The sequence below is a fragment of the Rhagoletis pomonella genome, unplaced genomic scaffold (assembly GCF_013731165.1).
Source record: "Rhagoletis pomonella isolate Grant_MI unplaced genomic scaffold, Rhpom_1.0 Rhpom_scaffold_00012, whole genome shotgun sequence".
NCBI lineage: Eukaryota > Metazoa > Arthropoda > Insecta > Diptera > Tephritidae > Rhagoletis > Rhagoletis pomonella.
The window spans coordinates 21,367,721-21,389,747 of NW_023458566.1; the positions used below are offsets into that span (position 1 = coordinate 21,367,721).

General features: G+C 34.2%; 3 protein-coding genes across 4 annotated transcripts; 2 read left to right on the forward strand and 1 right to left on the reverse strand.

Annotated features, from left to right (window-relative positions):
* Positions 1-325: 325 nt before the first annotated feature.
* Positions 326-5,430, forward strand: LOC118748076 (diphosphoinositol polyphosphate phosphohydrolase 1). The gene is made up of 5 exons (XM_036482376.1): positions 326-982; positions 1,130-1,293; positions 3,322-3,420; positions 3,495-3,650; positions 3,714-5,430. The coding sequence occupies exons 3-5, from the start codon at positions 3,322-3,324 to the stop codon at positions 3,948-3,950; spliced, it is 492 nt and encodes a 163-aa protein (XP_036338269.1). The 5' UTR covers positions 326-982; positions 1,130-1,293; the 3' UTR covers positions 3,951-5,430.
* Positions 5,431-5,605: 175 nt separating this feature from the next.
* LOC118748074 (divergent protein kinase domain 1C) lies at positions 5,606-8,075 on the reverse strand. Its single transcript, XM_036482372.1, has 6 exons — positions 7,536-8,075; positions 7,326-7,478; positions 7,112-7,252; positions 6,650-6,858; positions 6,186-6,320; positions 5,606-6,119 (listed from the first exon to the last, which is right to left on the reverse strand). The coding sequence occupies exons 1-6, from the start codon at positions 7,677-7,679 to the stop codon at positions 5,822-5,824; spliced, it is 1,080 nt and encodes a 359-aa protein (XP_036338265.1). The 5' UTR covers positions 7,680-8,075; the 3' UTR covers positions 5,606-5,821.
* LOC118748075 lies at positions 6,244-14,178 on the forward strand. Of its 2 annotated transcripts, none has more exons than XM_036482375.1 (4): positions 6,244-6,331; positions 12,134-12,301; positions 13,247-13,411; positions 13,477-14,178. In XM_036482375.1, the coding sequence occupies exons 2-4, from the start codon at positions 12,134-12,136 to the stop codon at positions 13,621-13,623; spliced, it is 480 nt and encodes a 159-aa protein (XP_036338268.1). In that variant the 5' UTR covers positions 6,244-6,331; the 3' UTR covers positions 13,624-14,178. The 2 variants fall into 2 exon arrangements, with proteins under 2 accessions (XP_036338268.1, XP_036338266.1); XM_036482373.1 differs by lacking the exon at positions 6,244-6,331 and adding an exon at positions 11,621-12,066.
* The last annotated feature ends 7,849 nt before the right edge of the window (positions 14,179-22,027 follow it).

The following is a 22,027-nucleotide window of genomic DNA, read 5'->3' on the forward strand; positions in this document are numbered from 1 at the left end:
TAGAAGGAAGAAATCAGCTGACACGGAAAAATCTAAATTCCGCAGATTTCTGCGCTACGGGCTACAACTACAGAAACATTCTGTGGTGTTGAGCTTTCAATTACATTTCGATCTGGTAAGACAGATCGTGGTTTACGTAGGTTTACGTTCTTGACTAATTTCAGCTTAAGGACCCGTGTTAATTGCCTTTTCTCTCCTTGCTCTCGCCTTGTACTTCCGGGTGCATTTCGTCCCTAGACTCAAACCGATATTTAGTTCCAAACCGCTTCCGGATGAATTTAATATCCCAAACGGGCAACCCTACAGAGGACGTCATTTTGACATATAACAGTGCGGCCAAACTGCATGAAACGTTGCAAATTGTCAAATTTAGTGCGATTTCTTTATGTACTCCTTGGATTTGGTGAGAAATTATTAAAAATCGAGTAAAATTGTGATTAAAGTAGAAAGTTAGTTTTCTGCATCGCCAACGAGCAGAAAATTTGCAAATTTAACCGATTTTGCGAGAAAAGTGCAGCCGCCGCCAGCGACGCCGCAGCCGCAATCGTGTTTTCACAGCGTAAGATGGGAAGCAGGTGTCTTAACAGATAAGCAACGTCTGGAAGCAAAATTCCTTGCTTTTAAGAACGCAGACAAAGAAAAAGCAACAATAAAAACATAACTACAGCCGTGAAGAAAAAATATCGCACGCCAAATCGACAGCCGACACCGCCGAGCTGGGACTACGACGTCGACACACAAAAAGCAACAACAACAACATCTACAAAAGCAGAAAGGCATACACGCGAAACGACGAAAACTGCACTAAAATGCTCATATTGCAAAGCTAAATACTACTTTGCCACTTTTCCCCGCAATTTCTTTGCATAATTTAAAACTTTCTTACGTCGTTTTTGAATACTTCCTGTGCCTCTCCTAAGTGCACGCTGCTTGTCGCCGTCAAGTGATTGCCGCATACCTATCGACTCACCCGTCGACCTACGTAAGTACATATCGCTGTAAAACGCTAGTATGATGAGTGTGACGCCCACCCTTTGGAGCGCCATCAAACTCGTCAAAATTCTATATGGATTTTTATTTATTACTCTTCTCAAAATTGGTCACAATTTAAATGTTGTCCTTTTTGCAGTTACAACCCATTTGACAAATTTGGTACTTCCGTTGGTTAAATTTCCACACGTTTTTCCCAAATTGTATTTTGCCGATTCTGTCCAGCGTTCTCGAAGAGTTTCTGCTATATAAAGAGATTATACATTTTTGGTAACTAAATTCGGCTTAGGAACTTAGTTAAAGGTAAGTAAATTATAATCATTAAATCTCTAGCCACATAACACAGAATATTCATATACATAGGTATTTATGTATAAGAAAATATGTGTGCACATATACACGCACTTTCTCATTTAGCAGACTTTAGTCACGTGCAATAGATTGCATACCCATTACAAAATTAATTAATTAAACAAACAATGGCAGAGGTCAGGCTCTTATCTTCGTCGATGCAAATATTTTATAAATATCCGAGGGGCATCAATTGCAGAGACTTGGGAGCCGGTTATTAAATGTTTGCTAACAAATGTATTTCAGCGTTCTGAAATGTAAACCTAATAAAAAAGCGGATCCAACAACAACCAATACTTTTTATACCCGAGCACATTTGTGCACAAGGGTATTATAACTTTGTTCACATAACGGTTGTTTGTAACAGGCAAAATAATCGAGATAGACGTAGACAAATGTGTATGTACATAAAAGATCAGAATGAAAAAAGAAATCGATTAAGCGGTGGCTGTCTGTCCGTCCGTCCGTCTGTGCACACGTTAACTCGAGTAAAAATTGACATATCTTAACGAAAGTTTTCTACTTATTTTCAACGTAGGACGGATGGTATTGAAAATGGGAAAAATCGGACAATAACCGCGCCTACCTCCCATATAACGGTAGTTTTGAGAAATACGAAAACTGCGATATTTTAGTAACTACTGAAGCTTATTCACTCAAAATTGATATTTACAATCACATTTAGGCGAAAAAAAGAATATTATACATTTTTGGAAAATGGGCGTAGCCACGCCCACTTATGAATACACGTGTATATCTTGGGAACCGCTCCACCAATTTCTCCCAAACTTGGCACGGTACAACATACCCAATTATTAAAAATTTTTAATATCGGACAATAACCACGCCCACATCCCATATAACGGTAATTTAGAGAAATACGAAATCTTCGATAAATCAGAAAATACCGAAGTTAATTTATTCAAAATTGATGTTTGCAATAATTCTCTGGCACAAAATACGTTTATGATTAGTTTTGGAAAATGGGCGTGGCACCGCCCACCTATGATCACATATATGTATGTATCTCGGTAACCTTTCGACCAATATATACCAAACTCGGTATGGTTATTATGCTTGCCACATAAAAGCAATACGTTTAAAATTATTGAAATCGGACTAAAGTTACGCCCTCTTTTTATATAACGGTAAGTTTCATAAATGCTTGAAACTTCGATATTTCGAAATCAAAGAACGCCAATTTACACAAATTCGATACTAACAACATTCCCCTAAAAAAAGTAATATGGAATTTCGGAGAATACATAAGTTTATCGAAGATGATTGAAATAGGGATGCACCCCTGCTTACAATGTAGCAGGTGTTTTCGGAATGGTGAAAAAAACTATATTTGCTACTTGCGCCGGGTATCTAATGTTCGGCTCCGCCCTAACTTAGACTTTTTTACTTGTTTTTCTTAATATTGTTATTGAGCTTGGTACCACGATTCTGTTTACTAGGAAAAATGGAAAAAGCAACAAAGTCTAAGCGGTAGAAGTTATAGCAGCTAACCAATACTTTTAGCTCCAGATTCTTGTTGTGGTGTGCAATAAAAGATAACTAAGTAAACACACTCGTTCACACAAACCAATGTGCTCCTACATGTTTAGTAGCAGTTAAATTATAAACCTATAAATGGTCGAATGCCCAAATTTTCCTTGGTGTTATCAGAGACTACCAAATCATTGTCATAAATGTTGAGCTCCCGAATTCTATATGTGTCTGCATACAGCTGTATACACATACAAAGTAATGTTAAAATGAAACAATAGCAACGATTGCGAAAAACGTGCTTGTCAGCAGCAATTTCAGCGATGGTGATAAGAATTTTATGTACATAATTTTCTTCATATACTTATTTTTTGTTGTATTTATTTCATTTCCTTTTATTAAATATACTATATTAGTACTCCAGCAATTTTCTTCATTTTAGTACAACAAATTTTATATAATAATAACAAAAATATTGCTTAATTGCAGATGGTCAAGGAGAAGCCCAATTCTACACGAATTTATGATAAGGATGGCTTTCGCCGTCGTGCTGCTTGCATTTGCGTGCGCTCGGATGCCGAAGCGGAGGTGAAATAGCAATGTCATAATAAATGCCATAAACTTAGAAGATTTATATTTGCATGTCTACTTAATAAATGTAGGTGCTCTTGGTGACGTCTTCGCGTCGTCCAGAGCTATGGATCGTGCCTGGTGGTGGTGTTGAGCCGGAGGAAGAACCATCGGTTACGGCTGTGCGTGAAGTGCTCGAAGAGGCCGGGGTCGTTGGCAAGCTTGGCAGATGCTTGGGCGTGTTCGAGGTGGGTATAAATGCCACATTGATAATATTGAGTTGTATTAAACAAATTTTGTATGTTACATAGAATCGCGAACATATGCATCGCACCGAAGTCTTTGTAATGACTGTCACCAATGAGCTTGAAGAGTGGGAGGACTCGCGTAGCATTGGCCGAAAACGTCAATGGTTTTCCATTGACGATGCGTTGACACAATTGGCACTACATAAACCGACGCAGAGGCACTATCTAATGCAACTTAGGCATTCAAAGAATAATACGACCCCTTCGGGCTCACCGCCAGTCACTCCTACAGAGACATAAGAATAAAGGAGACTCTAATACACATACAGACGTAGATGCAGTGCAACTATGTTGGCGGAACACGTGGATCGTAGACTTAAAGTGACTCCCACACTCACACACACACACTTACACTTACACTTACACTAAATTAACATAAACGCATTCTAATTAAGAAAGTGTTTGCACGCATAACTAAGCGGGCCGTCAGACACTATACACTCTGCAGAGCACGATACACAATAATAAACTTTGATTACGAATTGTTTGGGAATTTGAACCCTATTCACACTCATTCAAATTTACTTTTATATCAGAAATGCATTCAAACATCCGCATACATAGAACATCGTCATCACTAATTACGCAGTAAAGTGGAATTGCAATATGCAACATCGTTATAAGTTTAAAAATTATTGCAAATATATATAGGCATCCATAGACTTCTCAAATTATGCTCCACATCAATAAATAATGTTCATTAATAACGTTAAGATACTTTTTAATACTGTAATGAAAATTGTAATGATTAAGTTAACCAAAAAGTGAAATTAAAAAAATCTGATTGCAAATTTTCTGACTAAAAGAGCATGGAAGTTGACTTTGAAGTTCGCTTTAACTAAAAAGCAGTTTTGGTTTGAAGATAGTTTGGAGTTTCACGTAAAATACATACCTACATAGAGATATTTTCATATAATATAAAAGTCGAGATCGAAAATAAATAAGGCAAAGAACACTCTGATAACGAAATTGACGCAACTTAAAAAAAGTTTAACTGAAACTTGAAAACTGGCACATATTTGTACATTTCTACTTAGATTTTCTACTATTTTATAATTTAAATGAAACGAAAAGAAACACAAATGCTTATATCTACTTACTATTGTAATGTACATTAAAGTTGCGCCAAACTGCTTTTTGCGGAAGCAATGGAATTACAGAAATTGTGTAATCAAAATTCTAAACAAAAGCAACAATTATAAAAACTAAACTAATTATGAAATTACAAACACGTCTAAAAATAAGGCTTCAGGCAAATATGTGTAGTTGCGTACAAAAAAAAAATGGTGTGCTGTTTGTAGATAATTGATTTCCCGATGAGTTTTAGTTTTGTTATATTTTGACGCTTAATGCACCAGTTGCCTTCCGTGTTGAATATGTAGATTGTCTGTAAGTCTCCACAAAGGATTTCAAACGCCTTTTTTTGTTTATTAAATATGAAACATCTTTACTTTCGATGCCCGCCTGCGCGTTAGACAGAAACAACTGCTTCGCGCCATATTTATTTACGCCATTTAGCATCTTCGACTTCATGTTCCACAAGGTGATTCTTCGGGCATGGGCTGTTAGCTTCTACCGGCTACACTTCGTTTATTTGCTGCTTTTTTCATTTACGTGAAGCGTGAAAAATTAAGTTTTTCCTATTTAAAGCACGTTACTAATCGCAGTCACGGACATTGTTATGGAAGAAAAAAGTAATTTCTTATTTAAATGTAAACGATAAATCATAAACAATAACATTAAATCAGAAACGTTTTAAATAATGTAAAGGAAAATCGTAATAAGAATAACAGTAAATTATAAGACAAAAATATCTGTTATATTAAAACAAAAAACCAAACAAAATTTATTGTGAATGTAAAACCAGAAATAATAAACATGAAACAAATAGTACGCCCGCTTTAGTTTTTCTACAATGATTTAATTTCAATGTAAAAATTTTAATTTCTGTAAATAAAGTAATATTGGCAATTTTGAAGCTTTACAAAACTTTTACAATACGAGTATATGTATGATTTGTACGTATGTGTTGGTGTATGGCACCGATTACTTTAATGCAAATATAATTATTACATATATGTATGTATTTCGCTATCCACAGGACACACTTTTTAATCGTTCCAACGAATCTTTGATCTTGGCTGCAAGCACTTCTCTTTATAGAGCTCCAACACTGCAGGCTGCATTTTTAATTCGGGGAAATGGTACGGATACTCCATGACATAATCGCAAAAGATCGCTAAATTATCATTCTTTTGAGCGCCGTTACAGATGTGCTTCCGCTTGTCGCAGCTACCGTGGCATTGATGCCAGTCGCAATCTTCATCGCGCGAACAGGGCTGACCGCTAGCTAAACGCTTATTCACTTGGGTCTCTGCCGCTATATGATTGGCGTTGAAAGCTTTCAATCTGAAACAAGAAGAAGGTATATTTTAATGAGCTTTATGAATGTATTCAATACTAAAATAAGAGTACCTGGAATCAGTTGTGAAGCCAAAATTATATAAATCAATTTTGCAGATTTTCAAGGGGTCCGGTCTGATCATATCCAAACGCATAATATAATTTAATAGCCTCTTGAAGAGCATTTGCTCTGGCGGACTGTTAAGGCTATAGTGAAGGTAATAAGTAATATATTTTATAAATATTTAAATGCGGTGGTTTCAACAAATCAGAATCTTTAAAACATTTTTGGGTATGCAGTTGTATGGCCCGTATAATTTTGGTCTAATTAAGTGCAAGTTTCTTGCTATGTAAAAAAAAAACGATAAAATGTGAAGGTGCAGATTAAAAAGTTTAACTTTTTTTAAAACTTCCTAAAATTTTTTATATGGTTTTGGTTAAAGCTTGGAAAATATTTTTATATGCAAAAAAACACCCCTATTGCGAGTGTCAACTAATAGTAGATAAGCGACTTATATTAGATGTACATTACTTACAAAAATCGCGTGAAGCTGTTTCGAAGCTCTAGTGGCTTCAAATGCTCTACAATATAAACTGGACCGCACGCACCTCCTATCGTAGAAAAGAGACCGTCGTCATCGAACAATTTGCCCATCAAATAGTTATTGTCCTTGAAAAGTCGCCAGAAGTTTAGCATTTGATCGGGGTTACTTTCATCGATTTCTTGATTAATCAACAATTTTATCTGCCATAAATAAAGAGAAAATTATTATCAATCGTACAAAGATTTGTTTATTATGCTAGCACTTTAAATGCATAATAATCTGAGAGAAATAAATTCAGAGGCTAAAAAAAAAACGGCTGAAACAAATGCATTGAAAGAAAATGTGCGCCTTGCGGTATCATTGCGGATATTTATGCATTTGTGTGCCTTAGTTAGTTTGTTAAAATATTTTTTTTTAAATTTATTTTGTATTGAGCCTCAGAAAAAAGCTCACCATATTGTCCTCCAACGTAACGTTGTAGTTGATTAAAATGTGCAATTTTACAATATGATAAAAATCATCGATTTTTGGATATCTAAGATTCCCTCTTTTGTCACTCCATGCTAAATCTTCAACATATATTCTATCTGCCCGCTGCAATTCATTTGGATTAATACAATTACATTGATTTATTTGATGAAAAATTTAGTCTACTGGGCACACTTACCCTAAATTCAATAACATCACCATTTTTCTGGGCAGTGATAATGCCCGAGTCAGTTATAGAGTTTGGACAATTGAAATTCTCAAAGGGCGTCTGCTCGCTGCAAAGTTCCTCACACAGTGAACCGCTATATTTGTGCCTTTCGTACATCTTGCACTGGGGAAGAGTTTCAATCATCCATTCAATCGAAATTTGGTAGTAATTTACACTTACCATGTGATTAATGGTAAGGCTTTTTTTGAAAATACACTCCATGCTGAATATGCTTAGCAAGCAGCCCAAAACTAGCAATGGGACCAAAAGCCACATTAGATTTTCCTTCAATCGTGTTTTCCGCCTCCAGCTAAAGAAGAGCATTTCGAGTGTGTGTGTGTGTTACTACTAAAACTCTTGCGTTATTTAAGTAATTTAACAAATTTAATGTTGGCGCTTTTTTTTTTTATTGCAAACTTTTATTTTGGAAATCTCAAAACCCAACTATTCACTTTAGTTTGCTAGCACTTTTTGCAAAGAAGGCAGTAAGTATGTTTTGACAAAAGCGAGACATGCGCAATAGTTACGGTGACCAACCGTCCTGTATTATACGGGGCATTCCTCTTTTTTGACCAATTGCCCTGGTAATTTATTTATGTCATCGATGGTCTTCGGGTCAAATTTGACCCATTTGAATAAGAAAATCATTTTTCCCCGGAAACTTTTATTCCAATTGGAAACTAAAGCCATACTTATGATCTTGGGCTTATATATGTATTTACTATTTTTCCAGTTATAAATTTTTTAACACATAAGATCTTCGGGTCAAATTTGAATCGATTAGGGCTGTGCGATTAATTGATTACTCAAAATTTTAATTAATTATTAAGTAAATAACTCAATTATTCGATTAATTGGAAATTATGATTACTCAAAAGTTCAGTTACTCGAGTAATCAAGATTTTTGATTAACCAAAAACAACAATATTTGAGTAAGTTGCTTTATGATTAATCAACATTTCGAGTAAAATGAGTAATCAACATTTCAACTCTTTACATATGTATAAAGTAGTTAAAGTTCCTTGATACTTGGAAAACAACGTTTCTGTTTTCAAAAATTAAAACAAAAAATTTTTTTCATATACAGAATGTAAAAAAGAAAATAAGCATTTTCCAAAGCAAACTCTTTTAACGAGTAAAATTATTATTTTTGAGTAATCATATTTCAAGTAACTCGATTAATCATCGTTTTGAGTAATCAAAATCTTGATTACTCTAGTAATTGATTAACCGAATAATTGATTAACCAACTTGCTCGAGTAATCGAATAATCGCACAGCCCTAGAATCGATATAAACAACTTGGCTTTTTTTATAGCCGAGCGCACTTGTGCACAAGGGTATTATAACTTTGTTCACATAACGGTTGTTTGCAAACAGGCAAAACGAATCGAGATAGATTTCGACAAATGTATACATAAATGATCAGAAAAGAAAAAGAATTCGATTAAGAGGTGGCCGTCTGTCCGTCTGTCTGTGCACACGATAACTCGAGTAAAAATTGAGATATCTTAACGAAAACTTGGTACGTGTACTTCTGTCGGGCGTAGGACGGATGGTATTGAAAATGGGCAAAATCGGACAATAACCACGCCTACCTCCCATGTAACGGTAATTTTCAGAAATACGAAAACTGCGATATTTTAGTAACTACTGAAGATTATTCACTCAAAATTAATATTTACAATAATTTTTAGACGAAAAATAAGGATATTAAAAATTTTTGGAAAATGGGCGTAGCCACACCCGCTTATGGTTACATTTGTATATCTTGGTAACCGCTGCACCAATTTTTTCCAAACTTGGCACAGTTGTTGGCCCTGCCACAGCATACTAAATGGCCGAAAATTTTTAAAATCGGACAATAACACAGGCCGACATTTTTCAGACCCAGAATCAGTTTTGCTCGATTGGCTCAGGTTTTCGAGATATTTAAGCCTAAACATGCGAAAACCCTGACTTTTTGCTATATTCGTCATGTATATTCATCAAAAATCGTTCATTTTTTTAGAAAATTTAATAAACCATTTGAAAGTAAAATATTTCCCCTTAATAATGCTGTTTAACTCAACGAGATATCTTGTTTTAAACCTGAGATATTGACCATTGAAGTTTATGAGTTTTGCGACATTACATCTTTGCACAAATGCTTGAAAGATACAACACGAACAGAAACAGATTTGTGGTATACGTTTAGGCGTCTTTATTTACATAATGAATGTATGTGTATATTATCATGTGGTTACACAGGGATGTGGGATCCCATATTTATAACGGTAATTTGGAGAAATATGAAATCTTCGATAAATCAGTAAATATTAAAGCTAATTTATTCAAAATTGATGCTTGCAAAAATTCTTTACCAAGACGTTTACGTTTATGATAAAATTTTGGAAAATGGGCGTGGCACCGCCCACTTATGATCACATATATGTATCTCGGTAACCGTTCTACCAATTTGTACGAAACTCGGTATTTTTATTGTGCTTGCCACATAAAAGCAAAACGTTGAAATCGGACTAAAATTACGGCCGCTTGTCATATAACGGTAAATTTCAGAAATGCTTGAAACTTCAATATTTCGAAATTTAAGGACGCTAATTTAATCAAAATTGATACACGGCTTACCATGTAACGGGCAAAAAAGAAGACTACTCAAAAACGCGAATTTTTGGTATATTTCAGACCTTGTGTGGTAGATGCTCAAAAAATTTTTAGGGGCCTGTTGAAGGCACGTAATAAAAGCGGCATTACTGTCGTACTGATGAAAAACGGCAACATTGTTGCAACTGCCCAACTGATAATACATTGCTAGAAATTCACACAGAACGCGATACTTTAATAATTCGCGCAACACTGCGGTTGTGATTGAAACTCGAACCAGCTCTAGATCTACCACAATATGGTAGAAGTCTGATCTTTAATCTGAATGCCTGTGGTTCGAATCAGGGATTACATACAGTGACCAAAATATAAATTAGTACTCGATATTTTAGCAAGGTTTGGCTATTTTCTTTTGTTTATTTAATGCTTATTATTTTTTTTTTATGAAAGTAAAGCTCTCTTCCTAACAAAACCCATATGAATAAAAATTTCCGACTTTCTGCAAAAACGATGATAATTAATTCTGCAAAGTTTCACCAATATTTAAAACTTCTTAATCAGAATCTGTATAAAAAAATTGGTTTGCAGTTTTGTAGCTTATTAAAATTGAGTATATAATAAAGTGCAATGCGCTGCCCATTTGCTTCCATATCAAAAAATTGTCGAACATGCAGTTGAAAAATTTTGCGGGATAAAAATCTCGAAAGAATATCCTACAAATTTGTGATGTTATGTAAGAATGCTGTTTGAGGGCTAAAAGACCTGGGATCATTGTGGAAAAAAATTTAGAAAATAATTTTTTTTTTGTCCCGTATTCGACTCTCTTAAATATGGTCACCGTAGCAATAGTCCACTGTTATATCTTCTTCGTCTATATTTATCTTATTGGATAGTTGATAATTGCTTGTGTATGCATCAGTATACAAATCGTTAAAGAGTTTGAGGAAATGCTTCTGGAGTAGTGATAGCACTGGCCAGATACATATGTATATGTACAAAAATGGTTATGTTTATGTAGACCCGACTGGACTGTCGGGGGAACGGTTATTAAATGGTTTGTGGCAACATGACATGTCCATTCGGAAGAACCAATTTTCAATTACTCTTTCCAGCATTACGCGACTTTTGAATTCACATATGTAGCTCAAAAAAAAATATTTTGAAAAAAAAAATTTACTTACCTGCGTCTGGCTCCACTCAGTCAGACCTATACAAATATCCTACGTGGATAATACTGGTTAAAGGATAATAATGACCTTATCCTGTGGCTCTCTGACCCCAAAGGCATACAATGCGGCATGCAGAAACAAAAATTGATAATTTCTGGCCTATTTTTCACAACTGGGAGGCTGAAATTTGCCAAAGCTTCGTTTATTTTGATGTATGTATTTTATATTTTTCAAGCAATATATGTAATAAATAGTTTGGTGATGATTTATTTACGCTTTGCTAGTATTTTAAATGATTTAATTAATAGCAAGAGCAATTAATTATACATTAGTATAATACATATGTACATATGTACATATAATCACAATTTGAAAAACTGTGGAATTTTTATTAGGCTTACGAATATACGTTTCTTTTTAATATTTTCGCGCTAATCTGCAATTGATCGTAGGTGGAACTCGCAACGGGCTCCATGCGATAGTTGTGGTCGCTTTGAGTTCTGCCTCTCTTGCAGGACTGAATGTAGCATATTTGTAAGTATGTTTTGGTAGTGGTAGAACAAGTCGAAACCTTTAAAAGTTCCATCTTTAAAGAGTGTTCTATTTCGATATCTAAATAAATCTTTGAGAATTTAGAAATAATTCCGTACACCATAAATTATATCAAAGAAGAGATTTGGCTGTTACTGAAATTAACCAAAACGTTTCGCTTTTCCTACTGGGTAAATGTACGTATCGCATTGGACAATAATTAGAAAATATTTGTTATAGATGAATAAATTAAGCATTACCTACTTTCATTGCAAAAATATATTGACATTGTCATTGGAGACACGCGACGGTACGCACACTACTGGTATGTACAAAAATCCATTGCTTCTTATTATGCGCCTGTTACGAGTACCTAAACTCGTCCTGATTTGTCTTTTTTTATATGTGGTACGTATTATATGAATTTCTAAGTTTTTATGTCATCTAAATATTCATCAACAAAAAATATGTTCAGATGTACGGCGTTGAATCGAAAGCTGGTTTGAAGTTCACCAATGCCCACTGTGAGTCCTTCAACAAATCCTGGGCCGTAATAAATGAGTGTAGATTGCGAGCCATTAACCGATATGTCACGGTGTTGAATATAAATATAACATTCCTGCATCCTGCCTACCAAATAAAGGTATGAAATAGAGATGGACGCGTGAGTGATTTTGGCTCACGTTGATGGTTTTGTAAATCACGTACACCAACGTTCTGTTAATTTTTTTTTCAATCGCGCACGCTTTTTCAAGTACATTATAATTTTTTTTTAATTTATACTTTATATATATACAGTGCCGGATAAAAGTATTGCTACAGAGAATTTCTCGCAATATATGCAAAGTTTTTTATTATAATTTATTTTCGATAACTTTTTATAAAGATATAGTTCATCCTACACAAAAAAAATAAAAACAAAATCTCTAAACTTTGTGCATAATTAGGAAAATTCAATTCTATTCAGATTTTTTAGAAAAATTGCAAGTACGCTATTTTTTAGCAACCTCAAACTTGCACTTTGTTATACTAAAATTGAATGGGATATAAAACTGCATACTTACAATTTTTCCAAAAAATCTGAATAGAAAGCTGCAAAATAGTTTGCAAATTTATTGAAATTTCCTGAGTTTTGCAAAAAGCTTAGAGATTTTGTTTTTATGTTTTTTTGGTGTAGGATGAATTATATTTGTATAAAAAATTTTCGAAAATAAATTAGAACAAAAAACTTTACACAACTTTTTGCGAAAAATTATCTGTGCCAAGAAACTCTAGGAACATTTCTGCATCAAAAATAAAATTTTGAAAAAAATGTCGCTCACATCCTTTTTGGCGGTTAGGGCTCGATATGTGAAAATCACGTGATTGACGGAAAATCTAACTCACGCACGCTTACGCCAGCCAAAGTTTCAGCCACGCACGATCACGGAAGTTACGTGATTTGTCTCTCAAAACCACTCACGCTCACGCATGAAAAAGCGTGACACGACGTGTCACGTAGAAAATCACGTATTTTGCCCAGCTCTATTATGAAAGCGTAAACCATTTAATATACATAAGAACCATTTGTGGTATTTTTTCTTTCCAGCTGAGTTCATCTTTCATGAAGAAAGCCAATGGATATAAGCCATTTGTGTTGGATTTTACTGTTGACGCATGCGATTATATCGTCAAGAAGAATAATGCCATTGCCAATGTGGTATATTCGTTTTTCAAAAATTTCAGCAACATAAATCACACTTGCCCCTATTATGTAAGTTCGTTCGAATCAGGCACAAGTTTAAGTAAATTTGTAACGAAACTCGCTTTATTTTACAGGGGGATCAGTTGGTGCGAAACTTTTATCCCCGCTCTGATTTAATTAAATTGGTTTTTCCCAGCGGCGAATATGCTTTGCTGATGAACTGGTTCCTGGGTAAGGTGAAAACTTTTGTTACAAACATATATTTTACTTTTCATGGCTGAATTCAATCGCTAAGTATGTACATACTTACGCATAACTGTAGATCAGAAACCGTTATGTAAAACCTTTGTTTTTCCCAATAAAAGAAACTGACAGGAACTGTTTCGACGTTTTTGAACCAAGATTTTTTAACGGAGTCCAACCCAGAGATAATTTAGATAGGCCTTCTTAAGTGAATCCTTTCTGCAAGGCCTACCCAAGAAGGGCTGAAAAAAGGGCTTGCCTGCATGGCTTCTAGAAGGTCCATCTATTTACAATTAACGTGAATGCGTAAATTTATATTATTTAACATTATAAATAAATTTAAATTTGCATTTGAAATTGCAACAAAACATAATATGATATGAACCTTAAATAAATGCCTTAAAGAAGTATGATTTTTTGGAATTAAAGAAGCAGCTCCTCCAAAACTCCTTCTGAAATACGTCCTACAAAAGCCCTTCTGAAAGGCCCTCAATGGTAGCGAGAACAGAAGGCCCTCAATTTGTGCCTTTTGGAAGGCCTTCTAGCTCCTGAAATTATCTACTGGGAAGTCAATTTTGTTCAAAATTTAAAATTCAATTTAGTAGAATGGCAGGTAAGACGAAACTACATCGATTTTGCGTCTCTCCTAAACAATAAAAAAAAAATGGAGGTGGCACCTTTTCACTGTTAGGTGATTATAAATTTTTGGATTCTATTTGGTCCGCAAAATAGACCAATGCTGAATGTTCGGAAGCATCAGAGGGGGGAAAACTGTTTCATTGGAAACTGTAGGGCTGTTCAGTATGTTGTGGAAATGGTCTTGGATTTGCAGTTTTTAGCATTTCCAAATTTTTTGTTATAAATATTTTTTTTCAGTTTCATAGCAATTTAGTGGCGCATTTCAAGATCATTGAGCAAACTGTATTGGTCACAGTAGAACATTTAAAGTTGATATATATATTACAAATAACAAAATCAAAAACCTGTGCGGGTGCCCCGTTTGCTAAGATGACACAAATCTTAAATGGAAAGGAACCTACACCATGGATGGTAGGCGCTCTGAGTGCAGTTATAGTTCCACAAAAAAAAAAAAAAACAACACCATCGTAGCATATGACTTGTCGAGGCTCTGCGTCGCGGTTTAAAACCAAGAGATTTTTTTTCATGAATTTCTGTCGCCTACGCTTTTTTTTAGGAATTTCTGTTGCCACTTCTAATTCCAAGAGATCTGCCATCGTAAATTAAATATTTGTTCTCTATCGACTACCGTACTTTACGACTTCATGCAGCTGGGACGTAAGTTCTATGTGACGATCGTTCACACGTACAAGGACTTCCTTCCGAGCTCTGTTAATATTGAGCTAGCGACTCATCGTTTGACTGTCTAATGAAAAACTTGAATGAAATTGTTCTTAACGTATTTTTGTTTGTTTGTTTTTTATTTTTGTAATTTATTTTCTTTCATTTCTTTACTCGTTTTAAATTTCTTGCTAAATTGAGCAATTTTTATATAATTTATTTTCATATATTGTAATTTATTTATATGTGTTCATAATAATGATTTTGTTTTGTTCTCACTTCGTTACTAATTAATATTATTTGTTATGCCTAAAAAATTAATAATAAATTAAATTCATATACATAATTAATTATTTACGTGTGATTTTATTAAAGTCACTGTATTAACTCTTGTTTATATTTAATTACATCTTGCTTAATATTATTAGCTAGTAATAATATTTTTTATTTTTTTTTTGTATATCCGTATTTGCAATTTGGATACAGTTTACATGTTTCTGTTTTTGTTAATGGTTTTACTGCACGTTAAGCTGGTGAGAATGAATGCACTGGTCCCACTGGTCAACGAAATGGGCTCGTTGTGAAGAATATAAAAAATGTAACCTAAAAAAATTTAAGTGTTGCGATCAAAATCAATATTAAATTGGGATGGGACAGGAACCTTCTGGATTAAATGTTATTGAGTTTGTATTTTTTTATTTTAGTTTTATATTGTATTGACCACATGTTCGCGTATTTCATATTTCGTTTGTTTTCTTTGTCGTTATTGTTTTTTGTTTTGTATTTTTAATTGATTTAGCCTATTTTTTGCAGTTTCTTCATTCCACACTGCCGACAGTGCGAGAACTCCTTTGTTTCCTTAAATCTTTTTGTTTTTGTTTTTTTTTTGTGTTTAACATTTTCTATACATAATTCTATAAGGTATTTCCTTTATTAGTTAAATAATTATGTGTTCATTGAAATTACTTAAACTAAAATACGAGTACGTTTATGTTTTGATGAACATTAAAAATTGTTGTGTTTGCTTTTTTGCTATATCTATATATATGTACCTATATATATATATGTATGTATGTATATTCTAATCCAATCAACGCGAATGACTTAATCGTAAAATAATGATTTCTTTTATTTTTCGTTATGTACATTTAGAATAACACACAGCATTGTTTAGGTTCAGTCCCAAGGTCGCCCAGCTAAGCTGACGAGAGCGCGGGAAATCTAGAAACCTGACAACTGAAACGTTAAACGGAAATATTGTGGGTAAATTATGTAATATTTAGTGGCAAATGAAAAATGAGTTATTTATTTAATAAATTTCAATTCGTGGCCTTTTTGTAAACAGTAAAATAACATAAAATCTTCCCAGTTTTATTCAGCTTAGCTGTGCTACTTTGTAGGCTCAACCAGTCAATGCCGCAAGAGTCGATTTTCAATTTCTTCGAATATTATTTTTCTTAAATATTCCATTGCAATTACTTTATTTTATTTTTTATCTTCACAGTGTTAACGTTAGGTTTTGATTCAGTGTTTAAACTTACAAGATTTTTTAACTAATAGCCCAATTCTGTATCGCTGACAAAAATTTGTTTACTGACAAATTTAAACTTTTTCATAAATTTTTGCGTAATAAAAACTGTGACAAGAATTTGTCAGTGATACAGAATAGAGCTGTAAATTTCGTCTTCTAATTATTATTCGAAAAAAGTGGCTTGAAAGTCGAATGAATGTGCTATTGAAATAACAAAGTACATATAACTAAAGGAATGATGATTTTTTTGAAAAAAATTCAGAACTAAATTGATGTTTTGCAAAACTTTGTTCTCTTTGATCTAAAAAAGTTTTTCAACAAAATCACTAATGGAGTCAAATAAAAATTGCCAAAACCATTAGTGTCTCAGCAAATTTTTAGCTGGGTTTTAACGCAAATCTACGAATTTATCCAACGGTGGAATTTGGTAGAAAATGTGAGCGGGGAGGGCTGCATAGAGCTAAAAGAGTCCAAGACCCAGTTTCAAGTCAGGATTCCTATCAAAATTGAGAGAACCAGCCGCGGTCCAAAACGATTCATATAGTTTTTGCAACATTGTATTCCGAGGTTTTTGACCAGCATACACCGAGCTGACGAAGCACCTATATATTCCGGAGCAATCTGCATGATGCCACCAGGAACTCCACCATCATAGAGGAAACCAATTCGAGCTGAGGGCGTAGATGACTGCCGCGATGTCCAACGGTAGAGTTGGAGTGGTCCGAAACGGCCCCTTTTATTTCTAGAAGGGTGGCCCCATGGAGGCAACACAAAAACGTCATATATTCTTTTCCCATGGCACATACTGAGTTGCAAGAAAAAAAAACATGGCGCGTTCCAAAAAGTTTTTGTGAAAATAAGTGATAGCATAACAACCATCCCTAAATTGGCCCGTCAAACGACAAAGAACTGTCAAAAATTCTCAAAAATCCTCAATAACACGGCGCTGACGTCTTCGCTGACAAAAGTGACAACAAAGAAATGGGTCAAAAAATGTGAACAGTTTCTTTGGGGATAACTCACCCTACCAGCCGTTGCTTTAAGTGACAGGCTGTTGTATAAAAGAACGTTCTGTCGATGCACCTTAATTTAGTTGATATTTTCGTAATATAAACAGATGACTGAGTCTGAGACACTACCTTTCCGATGCAAAGTCCAAAGTGGTCCAAAGTTATGCGGTAACATACATAAAAAAAAAAAAATATCCCGACGAACTGATAAGCTCCTTCTCTTTAGTAAATCGGTTAAAAAAACAATAAAGTACTAAATAATGGCCAATTGCTTGTGACTTTTTTTCAGCTTCAAATCCCTTTTCAAAGAAAATATGTATGTATATATATATGTATGCTAGTATTTTTTTTCTATCATTGCTTATCTTTCGTTTAATTTTTATTAGTCGTTATTATTTTTATTAAACTATTTTTAATTATATTTAAGTGCAATAAAATTATACCGTTACGATTTACGTTCACTTTGCTAGTGATTAGTAAGTATTTTAATTATTTTGTATTTTGTATTTTGTTTTCTTTTTTTTTTATTTGCATTTTCATTAATTTCTTCATTTATTTCAATATGTACAAAAAGAACATAACATTGTTGTTGTTGTCGCTATTTTCACTTTAAAAACCTTTTTTGGCAGTGCATTGAAAATTTTAACTATATACGAAATGACTTAAATTATTGTAAATACGGTTAAATTTATGTGTGTTTTTTGTTTGTTTGTTTTTATGCATAATTTTTGCTGTTATTCTCTGGTCTGGTTTTTTTGTTTGTTTCTTTTAGGCTAATTGTGTTAATGTCATTTCACTAATTTTCTCATTTTGTTTGCATTGTTATTGTTGCTTCTGTTTGCGTTTAATTTCTGGTTAATTGTGGCGCTAATACATATTGTTGTTGTTGTTTTTTTTCATTCTATTTCTCTATTTATTTTCGTTTTATTACAATTGTTTCGCCTATTTATTTCATTATTTGTATTTGTTAATAACTACGATTATTGTTGCCACTATTATAAATTTTATTTTTATGTTCTTTTTTTTTTGTTTTTAATTTAGTATAATTTATCAACTTTCTATTTACAGACAGTAATTTTTCGCACAAGGTACATTCGATTTAAATTGTTTTTCCTTTTTTCAGTATTATTTAGTTTTTATTTTTTTTTATTTGTGTTTGCATGCTTTACTTTCTGCGCATTTTTCTCTCTTATTTGCTGATATTTTCGTTTAAATTTTACTTTAACAAATTTTCATTAAGTAAACTGAATACGTATGTACGCGTGTGTGTGTGTGTGTGTGTGTAAAGAAATGCAAAAGTGAGAAACATACAACAACAAATTGCTTGGTCGATGAAAACACAAGTTGCTCAAACCAATGATTTTGTTGATTTTTTTTTCTTTGCCTTTTTGTTTTTTTAATGGAAGACAGTAGTCGTATTTATAAAAAAAAATGTCACTTAAAAAATGCACACCAATTACAAACGCGAAATCCTTAAGTAAGTAATTCAATTGCGAGGAGTGCCTTTAAATGCGTGATGTGGCATGCGTGCGGTTGTGTGTGTGACTGTGAGTGTGCCTGTAAGTACCACACGTGTGTGTAGAGATGTGCGCGTGCGTGCGTGCTTGCGTGCGTGACAGTTTACCTCTCAACGTGGAGCATTGAATATTTGCTTCGTTATTTACTCATTTAAGGATGAATGAAGAGAAATCATTCGCTGTGTTTCTTTTAAAATTATAGGAACTTTGTAGCGTAAAATTGCGGTGTTGTGGTGAGTACGAAATACATAGATAGATATTTGTCTCAAAGCTTAAATATCATAAAAGTGAGCTCGAAGTGGACTACTTGAGTGGGCTTTATTGCATGCCACGGGGACTGGGTGTACATATCACTTTTTTTTTAATTATATATTTTTTTTGTTAAGAATCAGCTTAAAAATAACCTTTTAAAGAAGTTACTAATTTTGGCGTAGAATTTGTGTTGTTGTAACCTAAACTTTAAATTAACTCCTTTTTTTTGTAAAATAGTAAAACTGTGCACACCGGCCGTGCGTACTAAAGTTTTTTTTTTTATTATTTACTTACTTCGTTAGCTATGTATATGTTTTGCAAATGTTTTATCGCTTTTGTAATTGTATTTTTTTTTTTGTTTTAGATTTTCTCTTACTCATCTAGCAATTTTTTTTTTTATTGTTTACAATTTAGTTATTATCTATCCCCATTACGTTTGTTGAAGTTTAAAAAAAAAATAAAAATTGCGTAATTTCTAGATCCAATTAATATACATACGTACAACTGAAGTTGACTAAACATTTCTACACACTCACTTACCTACATATGCATGTGTCTTTATGAATCTACATTACCGTTATTTAGAATATTTTTTTGCAATCTCTTAAACATATTAATTTTATATCAAACACATACATACATACTCATATGTAAAAAAAACTAGTCATTAATGAAGCAAAACCTCGATACTCTTATTGAACGCGAAAACGCATTTGAAAATACTACGGATTATCGATAATCGACCAACAGTCGTTTATCTACTACTTACTAGTCGACACTCGCAATAGGATTGAATATTGTAAGAGACAGTAATGCTTATTCGAGGACAGACGCAGAAAATTTTAAAGCCCACGGAGCACAAAGAGCTGGTCGTAGATTGCACAGGTTAGAGCGATCAGCCCTCTCATCCTAGTAGACGAACCAATCCAAGGTCTTGGTAAAAGGACTTAGATGTTCAAGACTACGCCGATTACCCCATACAGAGGGCGCTGAATAGAGCCATTAGAGACGGTTTCTAGAATCACTTTTTCAGAGAGAGAAGATACTAACCTAAACAAGTCAAATATATAGGAATTTCCATTGTTGTCAAGCCCTCATTAAATTCTCACCTTCATACATACATTTAAAAGGCCAAGGTCTCCATTTGAACCTGCTGGAAGGTTATGGAGCAGAAGTGGTGCATAACAGACTGATTTTTAAGATAAGTGAAGTATTTCCAAGTACATCCTGGAAAAAGAAGACAGAAGTGTTGTACACGCACTGCCTAAAATTTCCACTCGACTAGTGATTAAAATTGAAAAACTTGGCAGCACTGCATAATTTTCGACGATTTTCGTCGTTTACTTATTTCGACAATGCCAATGTTGTCGAGTCGTAGATTTTGGCAGAATTTACGACTTTACCAATGAGGCTTATTGAACGGTCAGTACTCTCGAAGGATAGCCTAAAGGCAGTGGCACACGATTGGGCATTTGCCCAAATATCCCAAACACGAAAAACAATTTGTTCAAATTTTTCAATAGAAGTCCGCTGTATTGTGGCACTGGTGTGACTATACAAAAAACTGTCATCCCATTTTTTTAATTTGTACCAATGGACCAATCGTGCGACACTACCTTAAGTTGTTATAATGACGGCTTCAGAGTTAATCATGTTGTTGGAGCCTGATCCATCATATGTACGTACATATATTTTGTATCCCAGAATTCTTTTTTCGCATGGATGTGACAAGTAAATTTTGTTTCTCAAGCTGAGGCGCTTGCCATCGAACTCAGTCTGGGGTAGTATGTAGAAAGTGGGGCGACCAAGGATTCAACAGTGTAAAATCTAACAATAGGGCACCATTCCTCCAACTGATAGCACACGGAGTCAGCTCAAAGCGACTGTGGGATTGCCTTGTGCTTTTAACATCCGTCGCCGCCATGAACTGGGTTTACCTCCATGGAATTATGTTAGGCGAAATTCATATTTCCGGATGATAGAGGGAGCGGAACCTAACTGGACAAATAGGGAGGATAACAAAGAGTTTAAAACCTTCACCTAGCAAATATTAACCACAAGAGCCGAATAACTTCTTAACCTTGCCAGGCACGAAGTAAGAATTGTTACTAAGCACTGCATGCGTTTATCATATAAGAAATAATTTACTATGACTAGTGCAGATTAGGTCACGAAATAGAGGAGACACCAGAGCGCATTTTGCGACGCCGTGAAGCCCTTGGCGGGAAACTCGCGGCGTTCCTTAACGATACTTAGATGACAGAAGCCTTGTAACTCAACGGACGCCTGTAACAATAGATCATCCCTAGTCTTAATTTAAGACTGTCTCCTGCATTTCGTGACATAATCCAACATAACGCAATGGTTCACAATCTTAGCGAGAACAAATGGGATTTCAGAAACAGAGGAACTCATTTGATATTCGCTCGGGTGCTCGGGCTGTGAGTGATCTTTGCTGTGTGATATTTCTCACAAATATAATTTTTATCAACATTATCCGTCTTATAAAGTTAAAAAAAAAAAATGTGAAGTGGTTAGAGAAGTCAAATGAAAATATGTTTTCATACCTTTTCGAGGTATTGCTACAGAGCATGGTAAATGAAAATATTTTGGGAATTTTTCAGATTAATGGCATAGCTACAGTTTTTCGCAGGATGTTGAATTTTTTAAAATTCTTTTTCGTTTGGTTATTTTTCATGCGAGCTGGTGTGTGCGTGTTGCGTTGCCTTTATTCATACGCTTTTGAGTGGTGGATGCTAGTCTTGGATTTCGTTTCTAATTCAATTTAAAATTAATGTGCAATTTAACATATTCTTACTAGTACTGCAGTGAA

Excerpts from the sequence above, each read along its gene's own strand:
- LOC118748074 (XM_036482372.1), bottom strand. The coding sequence starts at position 7,679 with ATGCTCTTCTTTAGCTGGAGGCGGAAAACACGATTGAAGGAAAATCTA. Across the intron at positions 6,321-6,649 it reads AACAGCTTCACGCGATTTTT|CCTTAACAGTCCGCCAGAGC; the intron begins GTAAGTAATGTA and ends CCTTCACTATAG. Across the intron at positions 6,120-6,185 it reads GGCTTCACAACTGATTCCAG|ATTGAAAGCTTTCAACGCCA; the intron begins GTACTCTTATTT and ends TTCTTGTTTCAG.
- LOC118748075 (XM_036482373.1), top strand. The coding sequence starts at position 11,899 with ATGAATAAATTAAGCATTACCTACTTTCATTGCAAAAATATATTGACA. Across the intron at positions 12,067-12,133 it reads TTTGTCTTTTTTTATATGTG|ATGTACGGCGTTGAATCGAA; the intron begins GTACGTATTATA and ends AAATATGTTCAG. Across the intron at positions 12,302-13,246 it reads ATCCTGCCTACCAAATAAAG|CTGAGTTCATCTTTCATGAA; the intron begins GTATGAAATAGA and ends TTTTCTTTCCAG.
- LOC118748076 (XM_036482376.1), top strand. The coding sequence starts at position 3,322 with ATGGTCAAGGAGAAGCCCAATTCTACACGAATTTATGATAAGGATGGC. Across the intron at positions 3,421-3,494 it reads GCTCGGATGCCGAAGCGGAG|GTGCTCTTGGTGACGTCTTC; the intron begins GTGAAATAGCAA and ends TAATAAATGTAG. Across the intron at positions 3,651-3,713 it reads GATGCTTGGGCGTGTTCGAG|AATCGCGAACATATGCATCG; the intron begins GTGGGTATAAAT and ends TATGTTACATAG.